This window comes from Elephas maximus, chromosome 13 (genome assembly GCF_024166365.1).
Source record: "Elephas maximus indicus isolate mEleMax1 chromosome 13, mEleMax1 primary haplotype, whole genome shotgun sequence".
Classification (NCBI taxonomy): Eukaryota; Metazoa; Chordata; class Mammalia; order Proboscidea; family Elephantidae; genus Elephas; species Elephas maximus.
Window position 1 is genome coordinate 65,282,881 of NC_064831.1, and position 15,915 is coordinate 65,298,795.

A 15,915-nucleotide genomic window follows, 5' to 3' on the forward strand; every position below is an offset into this window, starting at 1 on the left:
AAACATGGAAATGACATGAATATCCCTTCCGAATTATCCTGCATACCGGACCCGGCTCCTGGAGTCCCGCCCCCTTAAACTGAACAAATTAAATGGCTTCCGCTCAGTCTTTTTTACTGCCTTGATTCTGTCCTCAGCCGAACCGGGGACTGGCGCCGGCTATCTCCGGGGAAGAGCTCTGGAGAGGACTAAGCGCGCGCATCCTCCTCCGTCACCTCTCAAGCGCGTGGACATCCGCTGAGACCCTCACCGAGGGGCCCCTCCCTCCCAGACGCAGCGACTCCCGAGTCACGTGACCGCCGGATCAGCTGACCAGGCGGGACCGGAAGGAGAAACAACTGGCCACAGACCGCTTGGCGAGATGGTGAGGGGTGAGGGAGTGACGGGTGAGGGAGTGATGCGAGGCAGGGGGAGGTGGGAGGCGGGCCGGATAGGGTCCCCAGAAGTCCCATATTGCTAACGCAGGGGGAAGGGTGGGGCACCCGGGAGCGAGGAGTGGGCGAGTCTGCGCTGGTCTCTTCATGACACTTTGGGTACAGCCGTGAGGGAGGGCGGCGGGTCGTGTTAAAAAACGTCCCCCCTGCCGCAGCCCCGCATTGCTCCTCAGCAAGTCAGGCCGGCCTGGCTGGAGTCCCGGGTGCTCCCATGGCGGAAAGAAAGGGCCCCGGCTCGAGGAAGACCTCCTAAACGTGCCTACATCCCCAGTCCACCTGTAGGGCTTGGAGAAAAGCTTGATTAGAATTGGGCTCAATCTTCTACACTGTTAAGAAGCTCCTTCACTCTTTCCACAGCTAGAAAGGAGTAGTTTTGGGGCTGTGACTTCCCAATCCATCCATCCATTCCTTCAGTTCATTCGTTCACTCAGCATATATTTTTTGAGTGTCTTCTCTGATGGCAGCGGGTTTGTTTTTCTATACCTTGTACTGGGACTTCAGCCGCAGGGGGTTAGGGAAAGTCAGAGGCTTGCGTAGGCATCATAGTTAAGGTGGAGAGGAAGGGGCTCGTGCCTAGTGTTAGGAAGGCTGCCCTGAGGATTCCATCAGCCTGAGGAACCAGGAAAAAAACTGGCCGTGTGAAGTGCAGTTTGTGTAGCAGGAACTGGGAGATTTGGGGATGGGCTGCTGCGTCTTCAGACAGGGAACAGCATGTGCAGAGACTTCAGGTGAGAGAGGGACCGTGGCTCCCTAGGAATGAATGCCGTTCAGTGGAAGAGTACAGTCTGGAGCTTAGTGAAAGATGAGGAGACAAGTAAACAAAGACCAAGCTTTCCTGGATCTTGAAAGCCACTTAAAGAAGTTTGATGGACAGGAAGAGAGAGAGTGGAGGAAAGGAGTGTGCTGTCTCGTTGGGGGAGAGCAATTAGGAGTATATAGTAAGATGTTTATAAATTTTTGTGTGAGAGTCTGACTTGATTTGTAAACTTTCACTTAAAGCACAATAAAAAAAAAAAAAAAAGAAGTTTGGACTTTAAACAGAGGGCCCTGGCAAGCCAAACAGATGCTTCTGGCTTTCTTGTGGAGGGATCAAGAGGGGAGCAAGGAGTGCAAGCTAGGGCAGCAGACGCCCAGAAGATGGTGGTGGTGACCTGAACTGGGGTGAGGGAGTGGAGATAGAAATCAGCAGGTCTCAGAGACTAAACGCATGAGGGAAAAAGACTCGGGAGGAACCAGGCTTGGCCCCCAGGTGATAGGACGGGGAAGCCAGGAGGAGGAGCAGGTTTCAGTGGGAAGAGTACTATCACCTGAGGACATGCTGAGTGCGTGCTGTCTGTGAGCATCTAGGTGCAGCTGGCCAGGGGACGGTTTGGATTTAAGGGTCTGGAGCTCAGAAGAGAATCTGCGATGGCATTGGTGAATTTGGGAGTCACCAGCACAAAGATGATAACTGAACCCTAAGAATGTGAAAACTGTCTTATTGAATTGAGGAGAGAGGGCCTAGGACAGAGCCTAGAGAATGCTAGCATTCTAAAAAATTACACAGGGAAGACATTCCTGTGGAAAAATTCAAACAACACAGAGGTATATAGAACTCTGTGGATAGAATTCAGGGGTCCATGAACTTAGGGAAAATCATAAATCTTTATTTTCACTAACTTCACACTGAAATTTAGTATTATTTCTAGTACAAATGTTCCTTAAAAGCCCCAGTATTAGCAGCAGCTATGACTTTGTCACTAATAGAAATCTGGATATTTTCATATCACGTTACAGCTCTTGGCAGATATCTCAGAATACTGTTTATGCTCATCGTTTCTAAATTACAGTGATTATTAGACACTCTGCTATATCTTGTTCATCGATTTAATAAAGAAGCACGTATAATACCGTATCAGCAGTGTGTTTTAAATATTTTGATATCTGTACTTTGATATAATTAGTTTTCTTTACCATCCTGTTTATACATATAAAAATGTTATTCTGAGAAGGGTCTCGTAGGTTTCACCAGATGCCAAAGGATTCCTTAGCATAAAAAGGTTAAGACGCCTTGAAATAGAGTAAGTAGTTCAAGACCATCCTTAACACTCCATCACCTCATCACCAGTCCCAATTTCCCACCCCACATCCCCATTTGGGGGCCGGGGAAAGGAGGATGAGCCAGCAAAGGAGACTCAGGCCAGGCCTGAGGGAGAAACCCAGAAGTGTGTGGTGCTTCGAGAAGGAGGATGGGGTCGTGTCAGAAGCTGCTGAGCAGTTAAGGAAGACCTGGGCTGGGTTTAGTGACAAGAAAGTCATTTGTGGCCATGGCTAGAGGACATCATTGGAGTCCCCTGTACAAGTCCCAGTGCAGGTGGTCCAGGAGCGATAAGGAGGTGTGGAGCTGTGGCAGGTGATGGGTTGGAGGTTTCAGGGGAGCAGATCAGGTGGGAAGTGGCTGATCTGGTGACTGGTGGCTCCGAGTAGAGAAATGGGATTGCCAGGTGCATTGAAGGCCCAGCAGAAACCGCAGAGCGTGGATTTGTGTGGCCTCGGTTTGTGGGCCTTTGTTCCAGCATCTGCAAGCAACCCGGGTAGAGGCGTGGAAGAGGGACTTGCGTATCGATGTGCATTGGAGCTTCACCAGGCAGACAGGACAAAGGGCAGTGGTCAGGGAATGGAGGGTATTGGCAAGAATGTGGTTGACAGATCGGGCTGGGAATCCAAGTTGGCCTGTGAAGGTTGTAGAGAGAGGAGAGCACTGGGGAGGTGGAGAGGCTCCTGGGAGTAGGGGGCTCATTGAGTTTGAAGCAGTTTGGGGAGAAGTAGCAGCTGTGGACAGCCTTCACTGCCGACATCAGGGATGGAGCAGTTTGGTCTGTGGACAAGACCTTGGGTGTGTCTGTGGGAGTGGGTGGTTGGAGGTAACTGTTCAGGAACTAAGCGGCCAGTTGGGCAGTCGTGCCTGTGGTGGCCAAAGGCGGTGGGTCAGGGAGAGGATTCTCTAAACAGCCTGGTGACGGGGGGAACAAGTGGCCAGAGGGCATCTACCTGGGACAGGGACCGAGGGTCACTGATGAGCAGTTGTGCGGGAGTCACACACAGAGCCTGGCCACACCCCACCCCTCCCTGCAGCGTGACCACCTGCTTTGCTCCCTTGCAGAGGTTCCGCTTCTGTGGTGATCTGGACTGTCCTGACTGGGTCCTGGCAGAGATCAGCACTCTGGCTAAGATTGTTGAGTACACGGGCTCTACCTGGTTGGTGGGCGGGGGTGGGGGGGGGCTGGGGCTTTGGGGGTGGAGGATGGCGAGGTCACTTGGGTTGGGGTCTCAGTGTTCTCAGCCTGTCTAGCATGCTGTGTGACCTCAATCATGTCAGCCCTCTTTGAGCCAATGCGCCAGCAGTGAGGGGTAAGGTGGCCAGAATGGCTGACGTGAGGCTGTCTCTTCCAGTCCTCCGTGAAGCTGCGGTTGCTGTGTAGCCAGGTGCTGAAAGAGCTTCTGGGACAGGGGATTGACGTGAGTACAGGGACCAGCATGGCCTTATGACCCCCCTAAAACTGCACCAGGCCCAGGGAGGTGGGTGGTACAGCCTCTAGACCTCCCTGGGTACCTCCCATCCCTCCATCTAGCCCCAGCCTGTTCCCTACAGGGGACCCGGTGGGAGGGGGCGGCGAGGGGCTGGTGAGGAGGGGTCGGCACCCCTGAGGGCCTCCTTTCCCCATAGTATGAGAAGATCCTGAAGCTCACAGCTGATGCCAAGTTTGGTGAGTACCCCACTGAGTCCACAGGCCTTTGGGTGACCCTAGGACTCGGCCTGGTGCCTGGCACAGAGGCTCCCTCCTCCCAGCAGCCTTCCCTGACCACATGCCATAGCAGAGAAGTGTGAGGGAAGAAAGGAGCTGACAGTCCTGCCCTCAGTGCCCTCTAACAGCTCTTGGGGAGCAGTCGCAGTGGCTGTGGTTGGAGGAGGCTTGGGGCTGTGAGCTGAAGATGGTGGGGCAACGGGGAGGCAGCTGGGACCACAGTGACACTCTCACCCCACCTACCGGTCCCCCCTCCAGAGTCAGGCGATGTGAAGGCCACGGTGGCGGTGCTGAGTTTTATCCTCTCCAGTGCAGCCAAGCATAGCGTGGATGGCGAGTCCTTGTCCAGTGAACTGCAGCAGCTGGGGCTGCCTAAAGGTACAGGGATGTGGCGGGCAGGTAGGTACCCTGTGGGCCAAGGGCTGCTGAACAGCTGGCCAGGCTGTGTGACCCTAAGAAGTACACTGCCGTCTCTGGGCCAGGAACCTGCGAGCTGTCCACTGAGCAGCCCCAGCCTAGCCCCTGCTTGTACTTCAGGGGACCTTCATTCTTTCCCCAGAGCATGCAGCCAGCCTGTGCCGTTGCTACGAGGAGAAGCAAAGTCTCCTGCAGGAGCACTTGCGGGCCTGCAGCCTGCGCGGTGAGTGTGGCGTGGGCCAGGGTGGGGCCCAGGGTCCATTCTAGAAGATGTATGCAGCACCCAAGGTGCCAGTCCTCAGAGGGAGACCTAGCCGTGGTCACCCCTGGGTCTCTGACCCCAGTCCAGGTTTCTTTCCTTGGAGACCTGCTATGGACCATCTGAGCTCCTGTTTAGTGAGCACCTGTCCTGTGAGCACCAAGCCCAGGTCAGGATTATTGCCCTGATTGTGAGAATGAGGAAACAGGCCCAGAGGGAGGAGAGCTTTTCAAAGGCCACACTGCCTTGAAGGGCCAGGATCCCGAGAGCACTCCACACCATCTTGCAGTGAACAGGCTGGCAGGCGTGGGCTGGCGGGTGGACTACACACTGAGCTCCAGCCTCCTGCGGTCCGTGGAGGAGCCCATGGTGCACCTGCGGCTGGAGGTGGCATCCGCCCCGGGTGCCAAGGCCCAGCCTGTCGCTATGTCCCTCTCAGCAGAAAAGTTCCAGGTCCTACTGGCAGGTGAGACTCAGCCAGGCCCGGAGGGGTGAGAGGAGACCCTCCCAGCTCCCGCCTGACTGCGTGCCGGCACACCCACCTCTTCCCCTTGCAGAACTGAAGCAGGCACAGACCCTGATGAGCTCCCTGGGCTGAGGAGAACGGTGTTGAGGGCCCAAGCAGAGCTGCCCTACCCGTGTCAAGTGGCTGCCCTTGGAACTTCTCCTTGGGCAGTGGTCCCAGCCCCAAGATGCTGGGTGCCTGGCCTCCTGGGTCCCTGGCTTCCTAGGTCCTCATTTGAGAGTTCAGCATAGGGATCCTCAGGCCCTTTTTCCACCATTGCATTTCCGCCCCATCAAAGGCACCTGTCACCTGTTTCCATGGGACGGAGGAATAAATAAGTGTAAAGGAGTGTGTGCGTGGGTTTCTTTTGGGTTTCTGTGAAAGAAACCAAGTGACATGTAGACCACCTGGCCCATCACTCATTTTCTCTTCTCAGCTGCTGGTGAGGTGAACTGAGGACCGAAAAGAAACAGCTTGTCCATAGCTCGGACGATCAGTTTCTAGCTCCACAGCCCTGTGATGCTCTTGGCTCTCCACTCCCTGTGGTGGCCTCAGGCTGGCAGCAAGTGGTAGCCCCAGTGCCAGATGCCCACATACAGAAAGGAAAGAGCTCTTCTCTCTTGCCATCTTCTTTACCAAGGAAGAAGGGCCCATGCCTGAACTCTTTACCATCTCTGCCATTTATAATGTTGTTGTTAGGTGCATTGGTTTTGAATCACAGCGGCCCCGTGTGACAGGGTAGCTCCTGTTACTGAGCACCAAGCCCAGGTCAGAATTACTACCCTGATTGTGAGAATGATTCTTGGATGTAATTGGAGCAGATTGCCAGGTCTTTCTCCCACAGAGCAGCTGGGTGGGTTCTAACCACCAGCCATTCAGTTAGCAGCCAGCCACCTAACCATTGCACCACTAGGGCTCCTTCCATTTATAATACTCTTTATTTTTTAAATAATATTTTATTGTATTTGTAGTGGAAGTTTGGAAACCCTGGTGGCTTAGTGGTTAAGTGCTGTGGCTGCTAACCAAAGGATCAGCAGTTTGAATCTGCCAGGTGCTCCTTGGAAACTCTGTGGGGCAGTTCTGCCCTGTCCTATAGGGTCACTATGAGTTGGAATCGACTCGATGGCATTAGGTTTCCTAGGTTAGTGGAAGTTTACACAGCAAATAGGTTCCCATTGAACAATGTCTACATAAATTATTCAGGGACACTGGTTCCATTTTTAATAGTCTTGAATATTTCTTCCACACACATTGAGAAGCACCTGCGAGTGTTATAATGATTTTTGCTTCAACTGCCAAACGATTTAAAATGCTCAAAAAAAGGAAGGTCTGTTGCATTGACCGTGATTCAGAGCTCCCTGGAACAGCTCAGGCCAACCTGGGCTCCTGGTAGAAAAGGCTGACTCCAGGACTGGGGCGGGAGAGTACAAGATGGGCCTGGAACATCTTGTGCAAGGAGGCCATCAGGCAATAACGTGACATGCCGAAAGAGCCAGCGTGTCCCACTGGCCAAAGATGAGGCGATTTGAGCATGAAAAAAGATAAGGACTGGCTCAGCTCCTGACTTCTGGTTTCAGAAAGATGTGTAGATGGTTTTTGTGGTTTTGCAATTGTGCTTTTGGTGAAAGTCTACAGAGTAAATCAGCTTCTCATTAAACAATACACAGATGGTTTTGCGACATTGGTTGCCAACCCTGTGATGTGTCAACACTCTCCCTTTTTGAACTTGGGTTCCCCATTTCCATTCATCCAGCCCTCCTATCCCTTCGTGCCCTCTTGTACCTGCTCCCAGGCTGGTGTGCCAATTTACTCTTGTATACAAGGTTGAACTGCATGTGTTATTGTTTGTTTGATAAGTCTGTCCAATCTCTGGCTGAAGGGTAAATTTCAGGAGTGACTTCAGGGGCCGTACTCTTGGGGTTTTTCCAGTCTTTGTCAGACCAGTAAGTCTGGTCTTTTTTTGTGAGTTTGAATTTTGTTCTACGTTTTTCTCCTTCCGTGTCCAGGATCTTCTACTGTGATCCCTGTCAGAGCAGTCAGTGGTGGTAGCCAGGGCACCATCTAGTTGTGCTGGACTCAGGCTGGTGGAGGCTGTGGTAGTTGTGGTCCATTAGTCCTTTGGACTAATATTTCCCTTCTGTCTTTTGTTTTCTTCACATTCCTTTGTTCCAGATGGGGTGGGACTGGTAGATGTATCTTAGATGGCCACTTACAAGCTTTTAAGACCCCAGACACTACTCACCAAAGTAGGATGTAGAATATTTTCTTTATAAACTATGTTATGCCAGTTGAGGTAGATATTCCCCAAGACTATGGTCTCCAGCTCTCAGCCCAGTAACTCGATGCTTCAGGGAGTTTGGACGCGTCCATGAAGCTTCTATGACTTTCCCTTGGTCCGGCTGTGCTGACATCCACAGTGTTGTGTTAAATGTACTTTTCTTTTTGAATTCTCCATGAAGTTAACTGGAAAAGCATGGAGGGGAGGGAGTGGGGAAAGGTGGGAGTAGGTAACACTGTAAAAAGAAACACAGAATACATCTTACTCACAAACAGTAGAGGCCCAGGGCTCTATTCACACACCTTCCTAGTCCAGCAGGTCACACTGCACATTTATTTCAAATTAGGCCCTGAAATGCACTTTCTAATGAGTGTTCTTTTTTTTCCAAATTGGATCCTGGATGTTTTGGGTATTATGAGACTCTGAATCTTATTTAAATCTACTCTTTTAGCAGGCCTCCTCTGATACCGTGTCAGAGTCTAACCAAGGATTACCTCTCCTTAATCTTCAGAAATGTCAGTATCCTGAAAGACCAAAAAAAAAAAAAAAAAAGTGGGTAGGAGGTGGAGTGATTCCATCTAAATTAAAAATGATTAAACATAATCCTACATTAGAATCAACCCGGAATAAACAAGCTGGAGAAGAATTTGGTGACAACTGGGGAAATTTGAATGTGAACTAAGCATTAGATGATATTGTTTACTAGGTACGGTAAGGTATTGTGGGTTTGTAGGAAATTGTTTTTTACAGATGCATACAAAAGTGTTTAGGGATGAAGTGTCATAATTTGTCTGATTTACTTTAAAGTATTTCTGCCCAAATAAATGAATAAATAGATGGCGGGGGGGAGTAGTAGGAAAGGGGGCACAGATCGTGTCTGTGGGAGTTTCTGCTACATGTCCCATCACACCGAGAATACAGGGTAAACTCCCTAGCCTCCGAGGCCCTGTCCCATAACCCCTGGATCCTGCTGGCTATTCTGGCCTCACCGCAGTGCTGCCCCCACGCTGCACTCCAGCCACACGGGTCTTCAGCTGGTCAACTCTTTCCCGACTCCTGGCTTTCGCACGGACGTTCGTCCTGCCTGGCGTACTGCTTGCCCCTACTCTGCTGCTGGCTCCTTTTTGAGTTCTGGTCTAAATGACTCCGCAGAGAGGCCCTCCCCCACTGAACCATCTGAAGTCGGTTCTCCTGGGCCTCTGGTTTTCGCTGCTTGGCTGCACTTCTCAATGGGCAGACCGTGGTGATGTTTACGTGCCATCTGATTGCGGTGATACTTAGGGCCACCACCAGGTCCCCAGGGCCCGCGTTTATCACCACCTGCGTGCGCCCAGCTGCAGGTGCCTCGGCATTGGGACGCTGCTGCCGTTTCCTGCTGGAGGTGCCCACCCGGTCCCGCACCAGCCGGTGACCCCCCCAACCGCGGAGGCAGCTGCAACCCGGAACTTCAGACCGCAGACCCCGTCCGCGCTGGGAAGCGGGATGCCAGACTCCTCCGCCACCTCCCAGCCAGATGACTGCCCCCAAACCTTGGCCACGTCCGGGAGACCCAAATCCAAGCTACTTCGGCCTCTGCCACCTCCTTGCAGAACTACACTTCCCAGCAGGCGCTGGATCAGCGACCACAGCCCCCAGCATGCTCTTAGGCGCGGCTCCGCCCCTGGCATTAACCCCATAGTGGCCGCAGATGGGCTGGGAGAGGCGCAGAGCGCAGGTACCGCGGCGATGAGGAGGGATGGCGATGTGTGCAGCTGAGCAGAGACGAGGAGGGGATTTGGGGAGGAAGGGAGCCAGGATTAACCGTGGGTAGGGTCGCAGTGGCGGGTGGAGGGGATGAGGCAGACAGGAGATAAGGCTCAACCCTTTCAAAAACTAGGAATCTGGAAGTTCACCTTTTCCGGCAAAACGAAACCTTTCGGTGCCAGGCCCGGGGCGGGGCCGCGGTGCGGGGAGGGGCGGTAAAGAAGCCTGTCCCGGTTAAATGCCCCCCTCCACCCGACACACGCCGCCTTTGATCCCGAAACGCCTTGGGGAAGAGAAGAGTGACAGACTCCTCCTCTCCCTCAGTCAGGTGGGAGAGGGCGAAGGTGGGAAGTGGACCGAGGCGCTAACGTGGGAGCTTCAGATTCCTCCGTGAACCCCGACTCTGAGCTCTGGAGCCTTTCCTTCCTGACGCCGTCACCTCCTCACTCGGCGCTTTGTGAACCTGGCTGGAGCGCAGAGGTTTCTGGAGACACTTTAATGCCCTCGCTCCTGCCGGAGGGTGGTGCTCGCTGCCGGGCTGGGCGCGTTTTCCCGGCACCCTATCGCGCAGGCAGCGTTGGGTTCCTTCACTCCGTGGGGTCAGCAGACGCAGGCACTGTCCTAAGCGGTGGGCGTCAGGGGCAAGCAGAGCATACGCTCTGGAGCGGGACAGGCATGCAGTAACACAGTAAGACAGTTTCAGATTGTGGTAGGTGCCCCCAAGAAAAGAAGACGTGTGTGTTGGGGGGAGGTTAAGGGTTACCTTGGATAGGGTAGTGGGGAGGCCACTCTTAGAAGGTGACTTTTTTGAGCCGAGGGAAGTGTTCCAGCCTGAGGGGACAGCAGGGTAAAGGCGTAGAGATATGATAAAAACAGGGTGCCTGGAGCCAGTGAGTGAGGAGAGCCTGGGAGGAAATGAGCTGTTGGAGGTGGGCCTAGTAAGGATTTGGACTTTATTCTAGCTTGTGGGAGGTGCTAAGAGCCATGCTTCCTTCCCCAGACTTTGCTCCCCTCAGCCCATGGCTTCCCCAGGACTTTCAAATGGGGACCAGGGGCTGTGGCCAAGCCTGACCCTTAGGCTTCTTTGTAAAATGGGGATAATAATTCCTGCCTCCCAGGGTAACACCTGGCCCAGCCTGCTGCCTGCTTCCCCCACAGGTCCTGGCCACCCCTCCCACAGGATGCCCGAGGGCCCTGAACTGCACTTGGCCAGCCTCTTTGTGAATGAGGCATGCAGGGGGCTGGTGTTTGGTGGGTGTGTGGAGAAGTCATCTGTCAGCCGGAATCCTGAGGTGCCCTTTGAGAGCAGTGCCTATTGCATCTCAGCCACAGCCCGAGGCAAGGAGCTGCGTCTGACCCTGAGCCCCCTGCCTGGGGCCCAGCCCCCACAGGAGCCACTGGCCCTTGTCTTCCGCTTCGGCATGTCTGGCTCCTTCCAGCTGGTGCCCAGGGACACGCTGCCACCCCATGCCCATCTGCGCTTCTACACAGTTTCACCTGGCCCCCAGCTCGCCCTCTGCTTCGTGGACATCCGCCGCTTTGGCCACTGGGACCTCGGGGGCAAGTGGCAGCCGGGCCGAGGGCCCTGTGTCTTGCTGGAGTATGAGCAGTTCAGGTAGGGCCAGCACCAGGTGCAATGAACACAGTCCTAGGCTGCAGGCCTGGCTCTGTCAGTACCTTGTGGGACAAGCAAGGGCAAGTCCCAGCCCTCTTCGAGCCTCAGTCCCTTTACCTATAGACCAAGACAGTGTCCTCTGCCCTGGAGACAGCTCCTGGGCTAAAGCTTGTGTAAACCCACAAGCAAAACTGCTATGGGAGGCGAGGGGGGAGCCAAGAAGAGGATGGCCAGTGAGTCTCAGAGCTGGAGCTTGGACCCAGAACCCCTCACTTCTTCTTGGTTCCCCCAAGAGGCTAGGAAGAAAGGCGGAAGGGCTTACAACATGCTGAGAAGTGAAGCTGAGCAGGAAGGAATTGTTTCAAGGGGGTGGGAGGGGACTGCCTAGTGACATGGTTTCTGAATCGGGTTTTGTGGTCTCCCACATTCACCTGCCCACTGGTCTGTGTCCTGTGGCTCCTCTGTCTCCTGCTTGCAGGAGGGGTAATAGGCCCTCCTGGGGTGTGATGCAGTCACATAAGATAGCACAGCATCAGCCACTTCCTCTCCTCTAAAGAGGAGACATGCACCAGTCTCCACTTCGGGCTGGTCTCTGCTCCCAGAGATGATGGTCACATGGGGGAAGGGGCAAGGACAAGGAAACAAACAAGGTGAGCTCAAACAGACCCATGTCTGAGTGGAGAACGACTTTGGGGTGGAAGGGGACATCTGAGCTGAGGCCTGACTCATGAGAAGAAGCCAGCCACATGAAGCTGTAGAGGAAAAACATTCAAACTGGCAAGAATTGCAACTGCAAAGGCCTGGAAGTGGGCTTGGCCGGTTCTTCCTTGCTCGCAACGTTCTGCCTTCGATTGGCCCTTAGGAGACTCACTTACCCCTCGGGATGGGCCAGGGCATCTCTGGTTGCCTCCTGGCCTTCCTGGGCTTGAACCCTAAGTGCATCCCCTGGGGAACCTGTGTCCATGGCTCGGGTTTCCTGGAGAGTCACGTCACAAGTTAAATCCTTGCCAGCTGACTCTGAAGTTTCTCTCAGTGAACATTTGGCCCAAGTGGAAGCAGGTATTCTTGGTGCTACAGCTGGGAGCCCCTGGAGATCTGCTTCCCTCAGGGATCTGAGCCACCTCAGGCTAACCCTCCACCCATACCTTTACCCCAAAACTCTGTCTTCTGGCACCCCTTCATACTCTCCTCACGCCCAGGCCTTCACAAAGAAATGAGGTGCACCTCCTCTACCGGGGGCCAAGGAGAGACCCGTGACACTTGGAGGTGTTTGTGGGGCTTCTCTCACTAGCCAGGACATGACCCGCACTCCTGCTGTGCAGTGGTCATGCCAGCCTCCTCGAAGCCAGTCTTCAAGGTCTTGAGGAGAGTTGAACCCACTAATGTCAAATCCACAGATGCTCTCTAGCCCACCAGGGTTCTTAAACAGGGAGTTCCAGGCTGTGGGCACCCCTGAGGTCCTGCAATCATCTTGTTCTCAAGTGTCCTGGGGAGCCTGAGGCACTTTGGGGATACACACACAACATAGACTTATGAGGGTTCCCTTGAACACACTGCTTTTGACTGGTATTTTTCACCCTTCCCGATGAATTAAAATCCCATATTGTTGTTCCCATTTGATAGGTATGAAAACTGAGATTCTAGTTGGCCAAAACAGCACTCCTCAGTTTCCATCCCCTTGTAACCAGGAGCTGGTCTCCCCAAGCTCCCTCTTCTATCTTGTCATCACATCACCTGCCCTGGAGGCATCTGGGAGTTAGTAACATTGTAGGGTCAGTTGTTGCTCCTACAGGCACACAGGCATGGGGAGGAGTGGAACAAACCAGAGTGGGGAGCAGGTCTCCTACACCTGAGCTGTGTCCCTTCAGGGAGAATGTGCTGCGAAACCTAGCAGACAGAGCCTTTGACCGGCCCATTTGTGAGGCCCTCCTGGACCAGAGATTCTTCAATGGCATTGGCAACTACCTGCGGGCAGAGATCCTGCATCGGTCAGCAGGGCGGGCTGTGGGCAGGAACACCGGGGTAGGTCAGGGTGTACTCACATCTCCCCTGCTCAGCGTAGCTCCCTCTCCCCTATCCTACTCCAGGCTGAGGATTCCCCCCTTTGAGAAGGCCCGCACGGTGCTGGAGGCCCTGCAGCAGCACAGGCCGGTGGGTACAACAAGGTTCACACGCAGACCATGTGTGCTGGCCCAGGCCTATCAGAACGGGGGCTGCCAGGGCATGGGCCGAGTCAGGTGTCTCCAGCTTTGCTCTGCCATGGACCACCTATGTGGCCTCAGGCAGGTCGGTTTTTCACTTTGGGCCTCAGTTTCCCCTTCTTTACAATGTGTTTGTGGTGGTGGGGGGTGTATGAACTGCCTGAGGTCCTGCTGAACTCAGAGGGAAGTCTGCTGCTGGATGGCCAAGTACCTCTACCTGTGCTGACAGCCAGGTCCCGCCTCTTAGAGCCCGGAGCTGACCCTGAGCCAGAAGATCAAGGCCAAGCTGCAGAACCCGGACCTGCTGGAGCTGTGCCACTCAGTGCCCAAGGAAGTGGTCCAGCTGGGTGAGGGCTGGGCAGGGCAAAGATGGCCAACTACATCTGGCCTGGCATGCTGTGTGACCTGGTATGTGGGCAGTGGCTGCCCCTCTCTGCTCCCTGCCTGGGAAATGGGAGGTTGTAGTCCCAGTTGTTAAAGTGGACTAGGCCGCCTCACTTCCCAGGTTTGTGGGTGTCCCCCAAGCTGCCCATGAGGTAGGCAGGGCAAGGAGTCTTAGCCCTACTCCAGGATGGGAAAGCCATGGCCCAGAGTGGGGAAGACACTAGCCCAAGGTCACACAGCTGGGGGAGGGAGAGCCTTGGCTCCCTGACTCAGTTCATCAGCTTATATAGCTGAGGTCTGGGCCAGGTCTAGCCAGGCTCCCCCTCCTCCCAATCTGAGCCTGTTCCTTGTCCTCCGCCTGCTTCCTCTGTCCAACAGGGGGCAAAGGCTACGGGACGGAGAGCGGGGAGGAGGACTTTGCTGCTTTTCAAGCCTGGCTGCAGTGCTATGGCGTTTCAGGCATGAGTTCCCTGCGTGACCGGCATGGCCGCACCATCTGGTTCCAGGTGGGGGCCCTACTGCTCACACAGGCAGACCTGAGAGCCCCCAGGAAAACTGGTGGGTGGGGAAACCTGGGGTCACATCAGGGCAAGAGCTGGGGTCTCCCCCAGGTGGGGATGCCCAGGGCCTGCCTAGGCCAAGGGTCCTGCTATTCCTAGGAGTCTAGACTCCCCCATGCTACACCCCTCCTGAGTTCCAGCTGTAGAGCGGCCCAGGGATGTCTGTGCTGACCTGGAGGAGACCAGAGGCCTCCTGGGGAGGGGCTACATGGATCTGGAGGATAGGTGTGAGTCCTGCCCCACCCCCGGTTGATGCCTCAATTCTCCCCATCCCACTTTAGGGGGATCCTGGACCCCTGGTACCCAAAGGTAAGCTACCCCTAATGTAAAAGGCTAGGAGCAGAAAGGACTTTTTGCCTGCAAGGGCCACAGCACCCTTCTCCATCCCCATCCCCATCCCCACCCCAACCCTAGAGTCACTCACCCTGGCAGAGTGAGTCTGGAGAAAGGGGGCTGACACCATAGGCCCCTCCAACCCCAGCGTAACTATCCCGCAGGGGGCAAGTCCCGCAAGAAGAAATCTAAGGAAATGCAGCCAGGCCGTGAGGATGGAAAGGAGGTGTGTCCCCTGCTTCCACTCTCTCCCCTGCAGTCTCCCCGCCATGCTTTTGGGCAGCTGCTTTCCACAGACAGAGACGGGGTGGTGGGTCCTAACCAACCTCTAAGCTTTCTGAGCCCCTTGGAGACCTGTCTCTTCCACGCAGGACCCTCCCCCTCCAAGCAAGGCCCCTTCCAAGGCACGAAAAGCACGCATGGACCTTCCCAAGCAGCCTGCAGCCCAGAAGCCCGAGCAGACCAGCCTCCAACAGGACCCCAGCACCCCCACAGTCCCTAAGAAAGGGAAGAGGAGGGGGCGACCAGCAACCTCAGGTGGGCTTTCCTCAGCATCCTCCTCTGGGTGGGGAGGGGCCCCTCTAACACTGGCTCTTCAGGAGAGGATGGGAAGGCAGTGTGGGTGGGAGGAGGATGTGAGCTGAGGGGAAGGAAGGTTGTCCAGGCAGTCCTCAGCTGGGTGCCCCTGAGCTAGCCATCTCACCTCTGTCCTCCCCCCAGGCCGGCGCAGACCCCAGAAGACCAGAACTAACACCCCATCCTTAGAGCAAGAAGGGACCTCAGCCTCTTAGCAGGATGGCCGCCTTGATTGCACCCACCCCTTCCTGCTGCCTTGCCCTGGATCTGTCCGGCTTCCTAGAAACAGGCCCTGTGGCTGTCCTCTGCACAACCATGATGCTTTTAAGTGCACCACCCCCCTTCCCCATTTCTAAAGCCCATGTGGAAAATCCTGCTTTTTAAAAATAAACTTATAAAGTTGAACTTCTAGGAACGTATTGGGCGGGCTGCAGGCCTGGGAAGGCCACGTTGGGAGGGCCTGCTGCCCAGCCCTGAAGATGGGAGGCCACCTCAACAGGGCAAACTGAGCCCCGGTCCCAGTCCTCAAGGCCCTGGCTTGCAGAGGATCGTCTGCTGCTGCCAGGGACAGCCCCTGGGAGGTGGTGCAGACACCCTGGCCCAGGCAGGGCAGGCCCCACTGCTCCTCTGGTCCTGGATTTCTCAGGGCTGGTGGCTGCCGCCATGCCTGGCCTTTACTAGTCAGTCCCCCAAGTCTAGTGCAGGCAGCCAGAACCCACACTCCTGGTCTCCACCCCACCCCAGGCCCTCTGTACCTGCTGACACAGGTGAGGAGCTGCCTCTCTCATGGTCTCTTAACTTGTGGTCACCTGAGACCCCCAGTCT

At 54.9% G+C, this 15,915-nt stretch overlaps 2 protein-coding genes across 12 annotated transcripts; both read left to right on the forward strand.

Annotated features, from left to right (window-relative positions):
- The first annotated feature begins 248 nt into the window (after positions 1-248).
- COMMD4 (COMM domain containing 4) lies at positions 249-5,748 on the forward strand. 2 transcript variants are annotated; one of them, XM_049852675.1, is made up of 8 exons: positions 249-364; positions 3,577-3,648; positions 3,867-3,932; positions 4,141-4,180; positions 4,478-4,597; positions 4,779-4,859; positions 5,148-5,361; positions 5,453-5,748. In XM_049852675.1, exons 1-8 carry the CDS (start codon positions 362-364, stop codon positions 5,649-5,651), a joined length of 795 nt encoding a protein of 264 aa, XP_049708632.1. In that variant the 5' UTR covers positions 249-361; the 3' UTR covers positions 5,652-5,748. The 2 variants fall into 2 exon arrangements, with proteins under 2 accessions (XP_049708632.1, XP_049708631.1); XM_049852674.1 differs by having other exon boundaries at positions 275-364; positions 5,185-5,361; positions 5,453-5,589.
- Positions 5,749-9,358: 3,610 nt separating this feature from the next.
- On the forward strand, positions 9,359-15,570 carry NEIL1 (nei like DNA glycosylase 1). 10 transcript variants are annotated; one of them, XM_049852665.1, is made up of 10 exons: positions 9,359-9,392; positions 9,746-11,036; positions 12,905-13,024; positions 13,124-13,322; positions 13,485-13,584; positions 14,000-14,127; positions 14,463-14,490; positions 14,679-14,740; positions 14,886-15,051; positions 15,235-15,565. In XM_049852665.1, exons 2-10 carry the CDS (start codon positions 10,441-10,443, stop codon positions 15,303-15,305), a joined length of 1,470 nt encoding a protein of 489 aa, XP_049708622.1. In that variant the 5' UTR covers positions 9,359-9,392; positions 9,746-10,440; the 3' UTR covers positions 15,306-15,565. The 10 variants fall into 10 exon arrangements, with proteins under 10 accessions (XP_049708622.1, XP_049708628.1, XP_049708630.1 ...); XM_049852671.1 differs by having other exon boundaries at positions 9,366-9,392; positions 10,580-11,036; positions 15,235-15,566; XM_049852666.1 differs by lacking the exon at positions 9,359-9,392 and adding an exon at positions 9,406-9,484.
- The last annotated feature ends 345 nt before the right edge of the window (positions 15,571-15,915 follow it).